The following is a 17,597-nucleotide window of genomic DNA, read 5'->3' as shown; positions in this document are numbered from 1 at the left end:
CTTCAGTGACTCCATCCAGCCACCTCATTCTCCGTCGTCCCCTTCTTCTATTGCCCTCAATCTTTCCCAGCATTAGGCTCATCTACAGTGAGTCCGTCCTTCTCATTAGGTGGCCAAAGTATCTGAGTTTCAACTTCAGGATCTGGCCTTCTAAAGAGCAGTCAGGGTTGATCTCCTCTAGGACTGACCGGTTTGAACGCCTTGCAGTCCAAGGGACTCGCAGGAATCTTCTCCAGCACCAGAGTTCAAAGGCCTCAATTCTTTTATTTTTAATATACTTTATTCTTATAATATTCTTTATCGAAAGCCGAAAGAAATTCACTGTTTTTACATTTACCAGGACTGAACGGTTTGATCGCCTTGCAGTCCAAAGGACTCGCAGGAGTCTTCTCCAGCACTATAGTTCAAAGGCCTCAATTCTTTGGCGCTCAGCCTTTCTTATGGTCCAACTTTCACAGCCATACATTGCAACTGGGAAGACCATAGCCTGCACTTTTGTTGGCAGGGTGATGTCTCTGCTTTTTAGTGTGCTGTCTAGGTTTGCCATGGCTTTCCTCCCTAGGAGCAAGAGTCTTTTAATTTCTTGGCTGCAGTCCCCGTCTGTGGTGATCTTGGAACCCAGGAAAATAAAATCTGTCACTACCTCCATTTCTTCCCCATCTGTGAATCATACTGCAATCTTTGTCTGTGTAGAACTATATGAGGAAGTTTCTAGTATAAGAGTGTCCCAAAAATGAAAAAAAAGTTTTATTTTAAATTAAAAACAAAACACTGAATCTCAACAAATCCAATTCCAATCTGAACCCAACAGTCGATTTTACATTATTTTTTTTTATGGCAGTCATTGAGTGAACACCATGGTTATAAAATGAATGCTACAGTCATTAAGCGAACCAATATTTTGCTATGGAGGTGGTTTTATCTAAAATGAGAAGTAACTGACTTTTGAAATGGGCAGTATATAAATGTTTGAATGAATTATATATGCAAACATACAGATTCCATTGTACTTCTAATGACATTGTAATAGCCTTCTCAATAATCAGTAATCAGAAATTAAAACCATGGTTTTCAGGAGTAATTTCCAGATAGTATAAATGGATATTTAGATGATTTTACAATAATTTATAAGAAAAAAATGGATATACAGGTAGTACTTGACTTAAAATAGTTCATTTAGTGACTGTTCAAACTTACACTGAACTGAAAAGGACTGAAAAAAGGGACTTATGACTGCTTTTCACACTTATGGCTATTGCAGCAACCCCATGTTCACATAACCAAAATTCAGTGCTTGACAACTGACTCATATTTATGATCTTTGCAGTCTCCTGGGGTCATGTGATCACCTTTTGTGACCTGACAAGCAAAGTCAATGGGGAAGCCAGATTCATTTAACAAACATGTTACTAACTTAACAATTGCAGTGTGATTCACTTAATAACTATGGCAAGAAATTTTATAAAATTGGGCAAGCTCACTTAACAAGTGTCTCACTTAGCAACAGAAATTTTGGGCTTCCTTGTGGTTGTACGTCAAGAACTATCTGTGTTACAGAATATTACCTAGAATTCGGTTTACTTAAGTGGTATTAAACTGTAGCAAAAAAGCTAAAATCATCTGATGCTCATTTTCTAGAATTAAGTTCAGAAAACCTGCGAACTTGCTTTAAGATCATCAACGCTTATCTTTTTTTATCTTCATCTGAATTTCTTCAGGTATGTATCAAATCAAATTCAATATTATATATTTCATGAAGCTTGAATTTTCTTGAGTTAATCTTTTGTCCATTCTATGAATAATTAGTTCATGTAGCATTGTAATAATTAATTGGCTCTACTTTTTTCTTTGTGTGCTTTACGGTAACAGGATGAGAAATAACTTTGTGCCAATATTTTATTGTAGAAATATGATAAAGAATAAACATCAAAAATAAATAAATAAATTTATCCATTATGATAGCCAATTGCTATCTTCCTCAAATTCTACCTATTGGTGGTTAATTAGAGCAGCAAGTTTTTTTACAGTTCTACTTTGCATGGATAAATGGCTTACTTAGCAAATTTGTAGCCAGTCCTATATATTGGAGAGTATATTGGAAAAAGCAAATCAAATGTGATCAAAATTGTTTTATTGCATCTGCTTCCCTCAACAGTTCTTGATTCAAAGCACAAGTAGTCTTCAGCTTATGACTAGTTTCTTAGTAACTGTTAAATTATGACGAACCTCACAGCTGCTTACATGCCTTACAAGGATTATGTGTAGATACATTTTGAATACAGTCCTTGAGATATACATGTGATTTAAAAAAACGAAGTCAGTAAAAAAGGATAGCACTGTACAGTTTAGTCAATTATATAATTAAATTTCTGGGCACTGATTATAGTTAATATCTTTTTTTGTGTTATTACTGTGTTAACTTGAAAGTGGATTTTTTTATTATTAAGGTCTCTGTACCTTCAGTTTCAGCATTCTTAGTATTTGGATTTGTTTCTTTTATTATAGTACACTGTGGCTAAGAATCAGTTAAATGTTTTGGTTTTATGGGTGACACCTTTCAGGTTCATAAACTAGCTTCATTTAGCAAAATTAAAAGTGAAATATAAGGCTTTTAACCTACTTAATTTTTGTATGCAAATTACTGTAAGTGCTAATGACAATCTCATGTACTCACCTCCAAAGTAAAAACTGAAAGTCATTTTAACAGTTATAATAGAACTTCTTACTATCTTATTTTTGCTTATGTATGCCTCATTGCCTGTCCTGTTAGCATTATTAGAATAGATGAGACAAATTAGAATTTTGACTATGAATTTTATGTCCCTGTTTCTTCCCTGGGCTTTTGCCTTTTTGGAAAAGTTGTTTCTGGATGCAGTTGAAGTGATAATGAATGAATGGTCTTTCAATGAGTTCATATGCAGCAATGCATAAGCCTAGTTTTATTGTATCCACCTGTTACAGGCAGAGAAATGTTGGAGGAGGAACAATTTAAAAATAATTCTTTTAAAGCTAATGAAAGTAAAGATTATATTATAAGCTTATATTGGACATTAAAGCTAGAAAACAAAACAGCTTCAGCTATATAGAATGATATTAAAAATTATAATTATTGGTTTAATGCACATCTTTGCAAATTATGTCATGACTTTCAATAAATTTTTATAAGCAAATTGACAATGGAATTATACATTAATTTTTATTCTAGATCTATTCATCTGATCTCTGCAGATCATTTTGCCAGATCTTAAAAGATGTAACTACTGAAGGTCAAGTTCAAGTTCTGAAGGTAAAGAATTGATCTTTAATTTATTGTTAATTTAATTTATTAATGTCTAGATTTTTAAATTAAATGCAGTTATAAACTTGCTTGCATTTCATTGTCTGTTATCAAACAAGCATTGCAGATTTTGTAAAATGGTACTAACACTCCTTATTCAATTAACTACTTAGTCAAATTATTATTATTACTAGATTATATTTATTTATTTGTATCCTGGCTTTATTATTTTCATAAATAACTCAGGTGGCAAACATACATAATCTTCCTCCTTCTATTTTCCCTCCAACAACAAATCTGTGAAATTGGTTGGGCTGAGAATTACTATCCCAAAGTCATCCACCTGGCTTTCATGCCTAAAGCAGAACTAGAACTCATAATCTCCAAAGTGTTGTTGTACTGTGAAATTGAAAATAAATAAACATTGCTGATAAATATTACACTCTCTTCACTTCCAATCAAATTTATTTTATTAAATATAGTTTATAAATAAAGCACTTAAAAGGCATTTTACTATTTTTATCTGTCCTTTAAAATAATATATGATAGTTTGAAATAGTTTGTGTACTGAAACAATTTAATTTCAAATCAAGGGTAGTAGGAAAAGATTTATTGAAGAGTGGAACTTTTGAAGAAAATTCCAGAGAAACAAATGTGCGATTGAATAATAGGAAGAGATGAAGTTGAAGAGAAATAGATGAAAAGAGTATATAAAACGTATAGACAAGCTTGTTTTTTTAGGAAGTTGGCATTTTGAATAAGAAAGCAAAAATTTAGAAAATTGTAGTTATATATCTTAGATTAACCATATCATTTAAAATGCCCTTCATAAAATACATAAGGGAATTGATGATATTTATCTATCTATCTATCTATCTATCTATCTATCTATCTATCTATCTATCTATCTATCTATCTATGTAGATTTATATACCGCCCTTTTCCCGAGGGACTCAGGGCGGTTTACAGGGCAAATTAAAACAGTACAATATATACAGGTTAAAATAAAATAAAATTAAATAGCCCCAAAATAATTAAAAATTAAAACCTTAACCCAAAACCCTCGGTCCAGGCTGGCAAGCTCAAATAGCCAAGTTTTTAGGTCCCGGCGAAACGAGTGAAGGTTGGGGGCCATCCAGAGTTCCACAGGCAGCTTATTCCAAAGGGCAGGCGCGCCCACCAAGAACGCTGTTCCCCTGGGGGCCGCCAGCTGGCGCTCCCTGACCGGCGGCACCCTGAGGAGGCCCTCCCTGTGGGAGCGCACAGGACGATGGGAAGTTGATGCTGGCAGCAGGTGCTCCCGAAGATAGTCCAGACCCATGCCATTTAGGGCTCTATAGGTCATCACCAGCACCTTGAATCTCACCCGGAGGGCAACTGGAAGCCAATGCAGCTCACGGAGAAGAGGCGTTACATGGGAGTATCGGGAAACCCCCATCACAACTCGCGCGGCCGCATTCTGCACCAGCTGAAGCCTCCGAGTGGTCCTCAAGGGCAGCCCCATGTAGAGAGCATTGCAGTAGAAACAATTATATCAGTAAGCAGTTTTCAGGAATTGTTGTCAAACATTTTTTTGAATCTTTCTTTATTCTTACTTTTGAAAATTGAAGGAGAGACAAATTATCATTTAACATTCAGTTACCTGAACTAAACGTTTTGTTTGAATAATGCCACACACCACTTGTTATAACCTTACTGATATCATTTCAGCAATCTGTTTTTTTAAAAAATCTTTATAATATTTGTTGTGAGAGAGAATTGCTTCCCATGAAGTGATCATAAAGAATATATAACATCAATGACATTCAATCAATCCATCTTTTGGTTCAAGGCATCGAAAATGAGTATTGCTGTAATGTCTCTCCACTTTATAAGAAAGCCGGATTTTTTGGTTCTAATTCTAACATAACAGCATTAAACTTGGTAAATGGGAACAAGAGACAAAGCTCAACACAGTAGTTGAAAAAATACCAATATGTTCAAATGAATAAAAGCATAATATAGAACAGACATGTCAAACTCGTGATGTCTTGTGGCGTCGCACGACATATCAGAGCTTTTTCCCTATTGCTGGCAATGGAGTAGGCAGTTTCTTCATGACGCATCCTGCCCTCTGGCTGGCAGTTTGACACCCCTGATATAGAACATTAGAGAATACCAAATTTGTAGGCTACACAGGGAAATGAAAAGAATGATCAAGGAAAGTAATGGCAATTACTCCAGCGATGCCCTCGACGTGATGTCTTGTTGCCTTGGAAGTGGTACGGATCTGGATGGAGAAGAACAGGCTCCAGCTCAACCCGGCCAAGACTGAGTGGTTTTACGTACCGGCATCTCGTTTAGACCAAGAGGTTCCATCTTTGGTTATGGGAGGAGAGGTGTTACCTCCCGTTGATAGGGCGCGCAACTTAGGCGTCCTCCTGGATACACAACTCAGTTTTGAAGATCATATAGGAGTTGTGGCCAGGGGGGCATTTGCCCAGGTTCGCCTGGTGCGCCAGTTGCGCCCCTATCTGGACCGAGATGCCCGACGTATGGTCACTCACACACTCGTTACCTCCCGTATAGATTACTGCAATGCTCTCTACATGGTGCTGCCCTTGAAGACCACCCGGAGGCTCCAGCTGGTGCAGAATGCGGCCACGCGGGTAGTGATGGGAGCATCCCGATACTCCCATATTACACCCCTCCTGCGTGAGCTGCATTGGTTACCGGTTGCCCTCCGGGTGAGATTTAAGGTGTTGGTTCTTACCTTTAAAGCCCTACATGGCCTAGGCCCGGGATATTTGCAGGACCGTCTACTGCCGGGAACGACTTCCCATCGCCCAGTGCGCTCACACAGGGAGGGCCTCCTTAGGGTGCCGTCGGCTAGACAATGTCGGCTGGCGACCCCCAGGGGGAGGGCATTCTCTGTGGGAGCACCAGCCCTGTGGAACCAACTTCCCCTTGAGCTCCAGATGGCCCTGGATCTCCGGTCCTTTCGCCGCGGCCTTAAAACATTCCTTTTCCATCAGGCTGACCTGGACTGACAGGGATTTTTAAAATGTTTTTAACTTATTATTGGGGCTGCTAGTTTAATTCTTTTTTAACTTTTGTATTATTTTATTTTTATTGTTGTTAGCTACCCTGAGTCCTTCGGGAGATAGGGCGGCATATAAGTCCCAAAAATAAATAGATAGATAGATAGATAGATAGATAGATAGATAGATAGATAGATAGATAGATAGATAGATAGATAGTAGTGTTGCCAAGAATACAGCAAGTTTATCTAGTCACCAGAAGTCAAGCTTAACTCAAGTGTATCAGTATTGTTTTATGCCATATATATTATAGTACACTTCTCTGCTGATTGAAACAAAGAGACTGTTTGAATAATTAATCTGATTAATATCTTTCAGGTTGTTGAAAATGTTTTCAAAGTGAATCCAGTGCTGGGTCCTGAAATGTTTCAATCTCTTTTGCCATCTGTGGTTCGTGGAATTGTACAGGGGGAAGTAAGGGCTTCTTAGCCATAATGTGTTACTTAGTCAGGAATTAAAAAAACCTTAATAGGGAACTACTGAAAAATTTTAAATGCTTCCTGTATAAATTTGTCTTCAGTGTTAATTACTGCTAGCTCCATTTTTTTTCTTTTCTAATACTATGACAAAGTGAGTTAATGCAGTTTATAGAATGGCTCTGTATACTGGTATTATAATACTTTTTTATGACTTTTAAAATCAGAGTTAAATATGTAGTGCACATTTATAGAACGAGTATATTGCCATTTCTATATTACTTCTCAGAATAGTGAATTATTTAGATAATTAATTATACAGTTTTATTGTTGGAAATTTTAATATTTTCCCCCTAGAAATTGACTATTATCTTTCAATCCCTCTCAAATTCTTCAGTTTCAAATCACCTACTTAAGACACTGGGGGATGCATGAGATACAATATTAATATCTTGATAAAATGATATCCTGAACCCAAGATTTTCAATTAACCACATATGTTTTTTGCTGTGGAGTAGGATAGTGAAAATTGACACTTTCAAAATACACCTCTGCCTTGTGGGAGACAAGATCAATTCCAAATTCATTGGTTTCTCCTGTTTGCCTCAGGTGCAGAAACTGATTAGAGCATCCCAGAGATTATGTTCTAGCATTTATTTTATTTTGAATGTAGAAGAATTCATTATTTTATTAAATTTCATAGATCTTTTAAAAGTTTTTTTTACTTCAAATAGCTGGTGTTTTATAATGCGAAGTGTTACAATAACAATATTTAACACTTATTCATCCACTTGTATCATTTCACAATAATGTACCATTAAATCTTTGCACTGAAGAGTGTTGCCATTGGGAATTACAACAATGAGCTACTTGTTTCTAGATTAATAGCACATTTTAAAGCAAATCCCTCCACGTCATGTAACCTTATATGTATTAACTTGCTTTTTAAGAATTGTTGTACAATCTTTGGCTCCTTTGCTCGCAAATTGAACTCAGTGGCACTTATTTTGAGCAGACATTCATAGAATTATTACTGTAAATCCTTGGAAAGAATGGGAGCCAGAGAAAAAATAAGATTCATTTCTTCTTGATATTCTTATAAGTACACCTTCCAAATGCCCACATATAGTAAATATATAGTACTGCAAAATTGGTAATACAGTAGGACATATGGAATAACCTAATTTAATCAGTCCAGCATGCTTTTGTCATGCTCCCTCTGATAAAAAGCTAAAATGACCTTTTTCATTTCAGAGATACCCAGTTGTAATGTCAACTTACTTGGGAGTCATTGGTAGAGTCTTGTTGCAAAATAAAAGTTTTTTCTCATTGCTTCTAAACCAGATGGCTTGTGAATTTAACCAAGAAGTAAGTGATTTATATTTTACGCCTTTTGTTTATGAAAGACATAAATTGACCAACATTTAAAATATTCCTGTCAGAGCAAATTTTTTGTCACTGGAAATCTTTTTCTTCATTATAGTGCATTTGAGCTAACATTTAGCTTGTTAGTTGAAATTATAGTAGCAGTTTCGAGCAGATCAATTTATTATCTTCACTGATTCATTTTCTTTTTTGTTCACTTTAATGTTTGTTGTCTTAGTCATACATATGATACATTGCCTTCTCTTTTTTTCTTTTGCACTTTTCACTTTTATTCTTTTTTAAGTTTAGTTTATATTAGATATTACTACTATAATATTTTTTTAAAAATGTGTATGTGTGTGTGTGTATCCGTGTGTATACCTTTTCAGAGGATTTTTGACTTCTTTGCTTTATTCATTGGCTTTTCATTCAATTCATAAAAAGGCATGGTGTTGATCTTGGATAGCATGACCTATTAGCTAATTATCTATTTATTTAGGGCCAGAGGAAATTAGTGAGGAACTGAATCAGCACATTTTTTAAAAAAATATTGTCACAGTAGTTGCAGTTCTGGCATTGGTCCAGATTGAAGACCATTTGCCTCAGCTGATTTGTTAATGAACAACTTCAGTATCTCATTTCAAAAATCTTTCATTAATTTTTCATTACTGGCTCATGATAAATCATTTAAGCCACTGTATTATTTCACTTATAATCAATTTGTGTGATCTTGCATGAACTGAATCTATGATGTGCTGTTTTTTCTGCTCCTTTGCACAAATCTGAACTTTGAATCATTTGATGATTTTTTTCAATAATGCTCTTGATTGCATTAGTTCAGATAACTTGCTCCTTCATACCCAAAGTCAATCCATAGTTTTAATGTTGTACGCCATTTTATCTTTATCCACTTTCCCCTTAGTCTTTGGTAGAAATTTACCGTGTAATGTTTTTCCTTGTCAGCATTCTTTCTGTGTTTTTACTACATTATTTTTGATATTTACTTTGTTTTTCCTTTACATTTAGTAAATTCCAATTTGTAATTGAATCAGTGCTTGTCCTTGGCTGTCTTTTACACAATCAGCCAACATATGCTTTTCTTAAACAATAAACCCCTGCTTCTATTTGGGCAGAGTATAATCTATCAATATCTCTATGAGGATGTAATGCATAGTGAACATTAATCACTTTTTTATTTTTTGATTTATACATCACTTTTTTAAATTTTTTGGTCCATTTCAACTTGTGTCCAGTTAATTTCAGCAATGTATCGTATCACAGCTGTAGCCCAGGTATTGATGGCATTTCCACAGATCAATTTTGTTTTTAACAATTTTGTCACTCTTTGGATGTATTTTTACTAATCATATTTTTAACTTGTCCATGCTTGATATTATCCAACTGTAAAAATATATTCATAGGCTTCATCCTATATTCCTGATGATTTGGCCATTTGTATTTAAATTTCATTATTGTTTGACCAAATTGATTGGTTGGTTGATTGCTAATATAGGACGTTTCTGTAGGCCAAACTCCAGTTGTATATATGTGCTATAAATTCTTACATTTTTTGTCAATGTCTGTAATTCGATTTCTGATTTTCCAAAAGCTTCAGATCATCACTATAAAGCAAATGTGAGATTTTATTAGCAACTTTTTGCTGTTTGGTAGTAAAGATGTTGTTTCTTCAAAATCACTGAAAGTGGAATCATAGCAATGACAAATGATAAGGATGACAATGAGTCACCCTCTCCTAATGCTGACAAGCCAATATTTTTTATTTCCTATCATTAATTCTGTCTTTCACTGTTTCATTATTTTTTTCTATAAACAGTGAAATGTTTTTACTGACAGCAGTTGTTTCCAAATATTTGATGATCCAACTATGCAGTATTGAATCAAACACCTTTTTTATAGTCAATCAAAACTATATGAAGATTGATGTTTGTAATTCTTCAGAACTCCTTTGTCAATTAGATGTTGATATTTTGTACCTCTGATTTTCCTTTTATTTCCTTTCTGTTCTGCTGGAAGGATGGTTTTTCTTATAAATAGTCTTGGATATAGTCTGCTATTATTCCCATGTGTAATTTAAACATAGATAAGCTTGTCATTGGCCTATAATTTCTTGGTGTTGCCCCTTTTGCTGGGTTTTTGTTGTTATTACGTCTTCTATGTTATCTGTAGTTCATATCAGCTGCTATATTTGCTATTGTTATCTGAGTTTCTTATCATTTACTATGTTTTGAGGTCTTACATTTGCTAGTAATATTGGTATCTGTATTCATTCTTTTATATGTTCATAAGTAATTACAATTTGTTTATTCTGCCTCAAATATTCATTGAGCTATCTTTTAATTATCCACCTTCCAGTTTGTATTTCCCAGTGGGCTTAAATTAATTGAATACATAAAAAATTGTCTCAAAGCAGTCATTTTCTGTATAATGTTCAGTCATTAAATAATAACAAACTATTTAATTTATTTAATGTTTCTATCAAGGGAAATTCACTTTATTCAGCAAGGATACTTTAGAAGATAAATCCTGCTTAGCAATTATGATTAAAGAAACAGCATCAGATATCAGGCTTTGTTTTTAAGAGATTTCACAAATAATTTTAGAAAGGATTACGGTAATATGTAGCTTCATGAAATGTATGTTGACACATTCATTTTTATCTTGAATTTAGATCTCTTATGTAGTTTATTTTCACATATGCCATACATAGTTTTGTCCGCAGCCATATGCATGTTTTCTTTATAGTGTTCAAAATTATTGTTTTGTATTTTGGAGTCCAAATTAATTGATTATTCTATTGGCAGAATAACAAAACCTATAACATGTAAAAAAAAATTTTGTGCTGCAAATAGCTAGGTTGTTTATCATGTTTATGAATGAGATTTTAACTAACATTGTTTTTATCTAGCCAGACCATCTCCTTGGACACATAATTGAAATGTGGGTTGATCGCATGGATAATATAACACAGCCAGAGAGAAGAAAGCTTTCAGCTTTGGCTTTGCTTTCATTACTGCCATCAGACAATAGGTAAGCAACACTTTAGATTTATTGGCTACAAAATACAGTGAGCAGTTAGCCTTGTCAAAGTGCAACTTTCATTTTTGAATTTTCTTTGATTCAAATCCTCACAAATTTGTTCTATGAATTTAAATATACATCCTCTACGTATAGTTATTTGCACAGTGCTTTGGATTCTGGCTCCTGACTGATAATATGTGAATGTTTTAGTTTCATCTTTTATTTGTTGGCCATAGGAATAAACAGTTAAACAAGATAATACAAAACAAAATGAAAACTACTGAATTCATTGACATTATGGATGCTTCTGTTGAGCTTAAGGAAAACAACTTCTTAACTATGAAAGTCAGTTTGATTATTGTAGTATTGGATACCAGCAATAGCGTTGAACCCAGATACATCATTTTTTCATCCATAAAGATGTTTCATCTAGTACAGACATTCTGGTGGAAATAAAGGAGATATACTTTTGCTCAAGAGATATACCCATCCTTCCAGATCAAGGCCCCTGAGCTCAGGCTAGTGTACTTTAATGCCAGGTCCGTTGTGAATAAGGCTCCCCTTGTTCGGGATCTGATCGAGGAGGAATGTGCGGACCTGGCATGCATTACGGAAACCTGGTTGGGCCCAGAGGGAGGTGTCCCTCTGACTGAACTTTGCCCTCAAGGTTTCCGTGTGCTTCACCGGCCTCGGGCTCAGGGCAGGGGCGGGGGTGTGGCGGTGGTTATACGGGAGACCTTATGTCCGCGGGAGGCCACTGTCGTACAGATAGTTGGGTGTGAGTCACTCCTGAGGTGCGGCCCTGGGGCTCAGTTGGGCCTGTTGCTAACGTACCAGGCGCCCAGCTGCATGGCAACAGCCTTGCCCGAGCTTCTTGACGCCCTCTCAGGGTTGGCGGTTGCGTTTCCCAGACTTATAGTTCTGGGGGACTTTAACCTGCCTTCCCTGGGGGGGGCATCAGAGTTGGCTCGGGAGTTCATGACGGCCATGGACCTGACCCAAGTAATTCAGGGTCCGACTCATGGAGGGGGTCACACACTCTACCTTGTCTTCTTATCTGGACAGTGGTTTGATGATCTGGGAGGGGGTTCGCCAACTATTGTCCCCGTCATGGACCGATCATTATCTCCTGTGGTTGGTCTTCCGCTTTGCCACCCTTCGCCGCTGGGCTGCGGAGCCGACCAGGTGGTTCCGCCCCAGGCACCTAATGGATCTGGAACGGTTCCAGACGGCGCTTGGGTCTATACCTATCTCACTCACAGCCTGGCCGACACCTTGGTGGATGCCTGGGAAAGGGCGGCCACCGAGGGGCTCGACCGTGTTGTACCCTTGCGACCTCTGACCCAGCACAGATCCCATTGGGCTCCATGGTTTTCTGTGGAGCTCCGGGAGATGAAGCGCCGGAGATGGGGTCTGGAGAGCTGTTGGAGATCCAGCCGGTCTGAATCTGATCGATTGCGGTTAAGAACCTCAACGAGGTCTTATCTCGCCACAATGGAGGCGGCGGTCTAACTACTTCGCTGCCCTCATCGCTTCTGCAGATAATCGCCCGGCCGCCCTGTTTAGTGTGACTCGCTCCCTCCTTAATCAGGAGGTGAGGGAGAAGCCCTTGCAGGGGGCGGGCTAAGGAGCTTAGTCAGCATCTGACGGATAAAATCGCTCAGATCTGGGCCGGTCTGGACTCCGACTGGGCAGAGTTGGACGGGGGGGAGACGAGCGGTCTTGGAAATATTATCTGGGATGAATTTGATCCTGTGACTCCGGAAGAGGTGGACAGGATCATGGGGAGGCTGAGTTCCACCACGTGTTTGTTGGACCTGTGCCCCTCCTGGCTGGTGTATGCAGCTTGGGAGGGGACACGAGGCTGGATCCATGCAGTAATAACTGCTTCCTTGAGGGAGGGTAGCTTCCCTGCCCCCTTGAAGGAGGCGGTGGTGAGGCCCCTCCTCAAGAAGCCTGCCCTGGATCCAGCTGTTTTGAACAACTATCGTCCTGTCTCCAACCTTTGCTTTGTAGCGAAGGTTGTTGAGAACGTGGTGGCACATCAGCTCCCTCTGTTCCTGGAGGAAACTGACTATCTGGACCCGTACCAATCAGGCTTCAGGCCTGGGTACAGCACAGAGATGGCATTGGTCACGCTGGTGAATGATCTCTGGCAGGCTCGGGACAGGGGTTGTTCCTCTGTCCTAGTCCTATTAGACCTCTCAGCGGCTTTCGATACCATCGACCATGGTATCTTGCTGCAGCGTCTCGGGGTTGGGAGTGGGGGGGCGTGGTTCTCCTACCTCCTGGGCCGCTCGCACTTGGTGTTGGCAGGAGGGCAGAGGTTGGCCCCGAGTCCTCTCGTTTGTGGAGTTCCTCAGGGGTCAGTCCTTTCTCCCCACTTGTTCAACATCTATATGAAGCCGTGGTTTTCGGGTGGGTTATCATCAGTACGCTGATGATACCCAGCTTTTTCTCTCCACCCCGAACCAACCCAGTGATGCCCTCGACGTGATGTCCCGTTGCCTGGAGGCGGTCCGGGTCTGGATGGGGAGAAACAGGCTTCGACTTAATCCCGCCAAGACTGAGTGGCTGTGCATACCGGCATCTCGGATTAACCAGTCTATTCCATCGTTAATTATGGGGGGGTGAGGTGTTACCTCCCGTAGATAGGGCCCGCAACTTGGGCGTCCTCCTGGACTCACGGCTCAGTTTGGAAGATAATATAGGAGCCGTGGCCAGGGGGGCTTTTGCCCAAGTTCGCCTGGTGCGCCAGTTGCGCCCCTATCTGGACCGAGACGCCCTACATACAGTCACTCATGCACTTGTGACCTCCCGGATAGACTACTGCAATGCTCTCTACATGGGGCTGCCCTTGAGGACCACTCGGAGGCTTCAGCTGGTGCAGAATGCGGCCACGCGAGTTGTGATGGGGGTTTCCCGATACTCCCATGTAACGCCTCTTCTCTGTGAGCTGCATTGGCTTCCAGTTGCCCTCCGGGTGAGATTCAAGGTGCTGGTGATGACCTATAGAGCCCTAAATGACATGGGTCTGGACTATCTTCGGGAGCACCTGCTGCCAGCATCAACTTCCCATCGTCCTGTGCGCTCCCACAGGGAGGGCCTCCTCAGGGTGCCGCCAGTCAGGGAGTGCCGGCTGGTGGCCCCCAGGGGGAGAGTGTTCTCGGTGGGTGCGCCTGCCCTTTGGAATCAGCTGCCTGTGGAACTCCGGATGACCCCCGACCTTTGCTCGTTTCGCCGGGACCTAAAAACTTGGCTATTCGAGCTTGCCAGCCTGGACTGAGGGTTTTGGGTTAAGGTTTTAATTTTAATTATTTTGGGGCTGTTTAATTAAATTTTATTTTAACCTGTATATATTGTACTGTTTTAATTTGCCCTGTAAACCGCCCTGAGTCCCTCAGGAAAAGGGCGGTATATAAATTGAAATAAATAAATAAAATGTTGGAGGGCTTAAGCAGCTACTGAGGAAGAGGCAAACCTGGAAAAAAAATTAATGTAAATCAAAAATAAATAAAAATTTCATGATTTAAAGGTTAATAGATTTAATATTTTTTCTGAGAAGGCCTTCAGAACAAATCTTAGACCCAACTGGAGAAGACGACTGCATTCCAGGGCTGGCAGGCAGAATAGTCCCATATGGGCAGCTATTTAAGGATCCTCTTCATATTCTCAGATTTTACAGATTGAATAGTAGTTATGAGATTTGGTCAGTTAAACCCAAAGTTTAATTTACTGGATTTATATAAATAATGGCAATTGGTACAAATAAGAAAACTGATCAACCCTCCAAAAAAGTTTAGTAAATGTCTAATTTCATTTTTTAAAAATTTAGAAAATGTGCTTCCAACTTAATTAACAGCTCTGGGTAACTTAGAAAAATACAGTAAAAAATTAAAGCTTCATAAAAAACAAGAAACATTAAAAAGAGTTAATATTAAGTATTAAATATTCTCTCATCTCCCTGAGCTTAATGCATGCTTCTCTGCCTGTTGTTGCTTTACTTTCTCCAAGATCATCATCATGAATCCCTATAATTAGATAACTAATATCCTAAAAGAGGGAAATAACATTCAAAATATGTTGGTATGGTGCAGAACTGCACTGAAAGTAACAAAATAAAATTTAATAGAGAAGTTACTTAGGAAGCAAAAATCAAATGTATGGGTAGGGGTGGGAATATCTGGTTGGTAATGACGCTTGAGGAAAAAAAACCACTCAGAATAGCAGTTGATTGCAAACTGAATATGAGCCATCAGCATAATATTACTGCCAGAAAGGCAAATGAAGTTTTGGACTGCATCAACATCATAATTGACAAATCACAGGAAATAATTGTTCGTACTCTATTTTGGCCACACCCCATTTCAATTACTAAATCCAGTTCTGAAGGCCACGCTACAAGAAGAAGTCAGAGAAATTGGAACAACTTCAGAGAACAGCAACAAGGATGATCAGCAGATTAGGAAATTATCAGCGAAAAGAGAATGACTGATCTAGTTATATTTAGCCTTTTAAAAAGTCAGCTGAAAAGAAATACAATAGCACTTTTCAAATATTAGAAAACATGTCAAGAAAATGAAATAAAGGTATGTTCTCTCTTATTCCAGAATCAATGGAATAATTAACTTAACCATAGGAGGTAAAGTCTGACTAAACGCTAGAAAAAAAAGAGTGTTTCACTTTCCCCCTCCATGAAGTGATGGGATGCATTCAAATGAAGTGTAAACAGCTCTGTCTGCGCTTTAATTTGGATTCCTGTTCTGATTAGATTTAATCCTGGATTTAATGCCTCATTGGTCATCTTTCTGTGTCTCTCTATTGTCTAAGTACACCCCCAACCAGAACATTTATATTTCCTGAATCCTAAAATCCTGTCCTGGAATCAGTAATATTTTGCCCATATTTAGTTTTAGATTGTTCTTCCATATCTATTTCCATTCTTTACTGTTTGGACCCATTTAGAAACCCTGAATTTACCCAACTTCAAGGAAAGGATTCTATTCAACATATTGGTAACATGTTCCTAATCTGTGAATGAACCTTCATATAGATAGAAAATAACACAAAGAAGAGTGAAGAAAAGCCTTGCTAGACTCCTTAGGAAAACTCCTAGAAGGTTTAATAGATGCCTCTCAAGATCTTTAATAATGGTGCAGGAAAAGGGGAGTGGAAATATTTTAAAGTGGTACCTATAAACCAAATCCAGATCTAAATCTTCTAATTAAAACAACATGCTAAATGATATTAAACATGATAGGTGGTTTAATACCATCAAGATACCATGGTCAACAATATCACTACATCCAGGAATATCAGGAAGATTTTATTTCCCTTGTCTTTCTCTTGGTAATAAGCATCTTGTCAGAACAGCCACAGCCATTTTTTGTTTTATACCCAGTATAGATATCAAAAGAATTTGGAAAGGCAACCATTATGATAAGTTTCAATGAAAATGAAATGAAAATAAATTATTGGCATCAGAGCATTTGTTAAAATTGTCCAACCAAAGATGACTTCTTAAGCAAGGGTCTTGGAAGCACCTCCTTTCAGAAGATGGGACTCTTTATATATAAAATAAATGTTAATACATTGAGTGATAATTGACTAGATCAGGCCAATTAGAGGACCCTTTTTTCCTATTGAAGCACAACGTTTTCTCTTAAAAGAGAACTTTGAGAAATCAGATGTCTTATCTATTCAGTAGCATTTGTTAGGACTACTTCATATTCAAAAATAGCACCAGTCTGAGATCAGTACCACTAGTCTTGTGGAACTTCAAGCAGTTAACTTCTGAAGTTATTTAGTTCTGTTGCTCCAGAGGAAACACATTGGAGACAGCTCTGATCGTTTATAGTTATGTTGGCATGCTTTTCTTAGTGGAAAATTCTGCCTTCTTCTAAAGCAGTGTAATTATTTTCTGGATGCCTTGGGGAAGTGCTTTGCTGTGCCTCCAGAAAGTGGACACTTATTTATTTTTACTTCATTCTCCCTTGCTGTGAAAAAGCAAATGCAGCAAACAAAGAATAAGGAAAAGTGGAAAGCCTCTGTGGTTTATAATGCTGTCATAGTGGCCAAATAGAAGGTGTGCTGGCTGGCTGAAGGGGGAAAAAAAGCCAGCTTTACAAAAAAAATCTGGTGGCAGTGAAGCAAAGACAAGGGCATTATGGAAGTGGCCACAAATTAGCAACTGATTCTTTTATAACCATATACTATCATTTTTGCCACCTATAACTTCCTTCTATGTGCACTCAGGCGTTCTGTATGGACCATAACACTAATTTTAATGGTAATTTGATTGGGGAATTTTTAAGTTTGAATACAGTGAAATATTTCCTTCTCTGCTTATAAGCAATTGCTTTCACCATTTACAAGCACCTTACATATTAAATTGCTCTTATATTTAGATTTGCTTCAACA

At 38.1% G+C, this 17,597-nt stretch overlaps 1 protein-coding gene across 4 annotated transcripts in view; it reads left to right on the top strand.

Annotated features, from left to right (window-relative positions):
* IPO11 (importin 11) overlaps window positions 1-17,597 on the top strand; it is a 74,977-nt gene that overhangs the window by 45,419 nt on the left and 11,961 nt on the right. For all 4 annotated transcript variants that reach the window (XR_014491448.1, XM_083354587.1, XM_083354586.1 and 1 more), the window contains exons 23-27: window positions 1,639-1,718; window positions 3,206-3,286; window positions 6,676-6,771; window positions 8,028-8,141; window positions 11,065-11,186. Coding sequence is in view for 3 of the 4 variants with exons in the window: in XM_083354587.1 (XP_083210713.1) it covers window positions 1,639-1,718; window positions 3,206-3,286; window positions 6,676-6,771; window positions 8,028-8,141; window positions 11,065-11,186 (493 nt within the window). In the remaining variant the exon portion in view is untranslated. The remainder of the gene's footprint in view (window positions 1-1,638; window positions 1,719-3,205; window positions 3,287-6,675; window positions 6,772-8,027; window positions 8,142-11,064; window positions 11,187-17,597) is intronic.

Source organism: Vipera ursinii, assembly GCF_947247035.1.
Source record: "Vipera ursinii genome assembly, chromosome: 2".
NCBI classification, from domain to species: domain Eukaryota; kingdom Metazoa; phylum Chordata; class Lepidosauria; order Squamata; family Viperidae; genus Vipera; species Vipera ursinii.
Note: the sequence above shows the minus strand (reverse complement) of the source record. Positions and strands in the feature narration are given on the sequence as shown.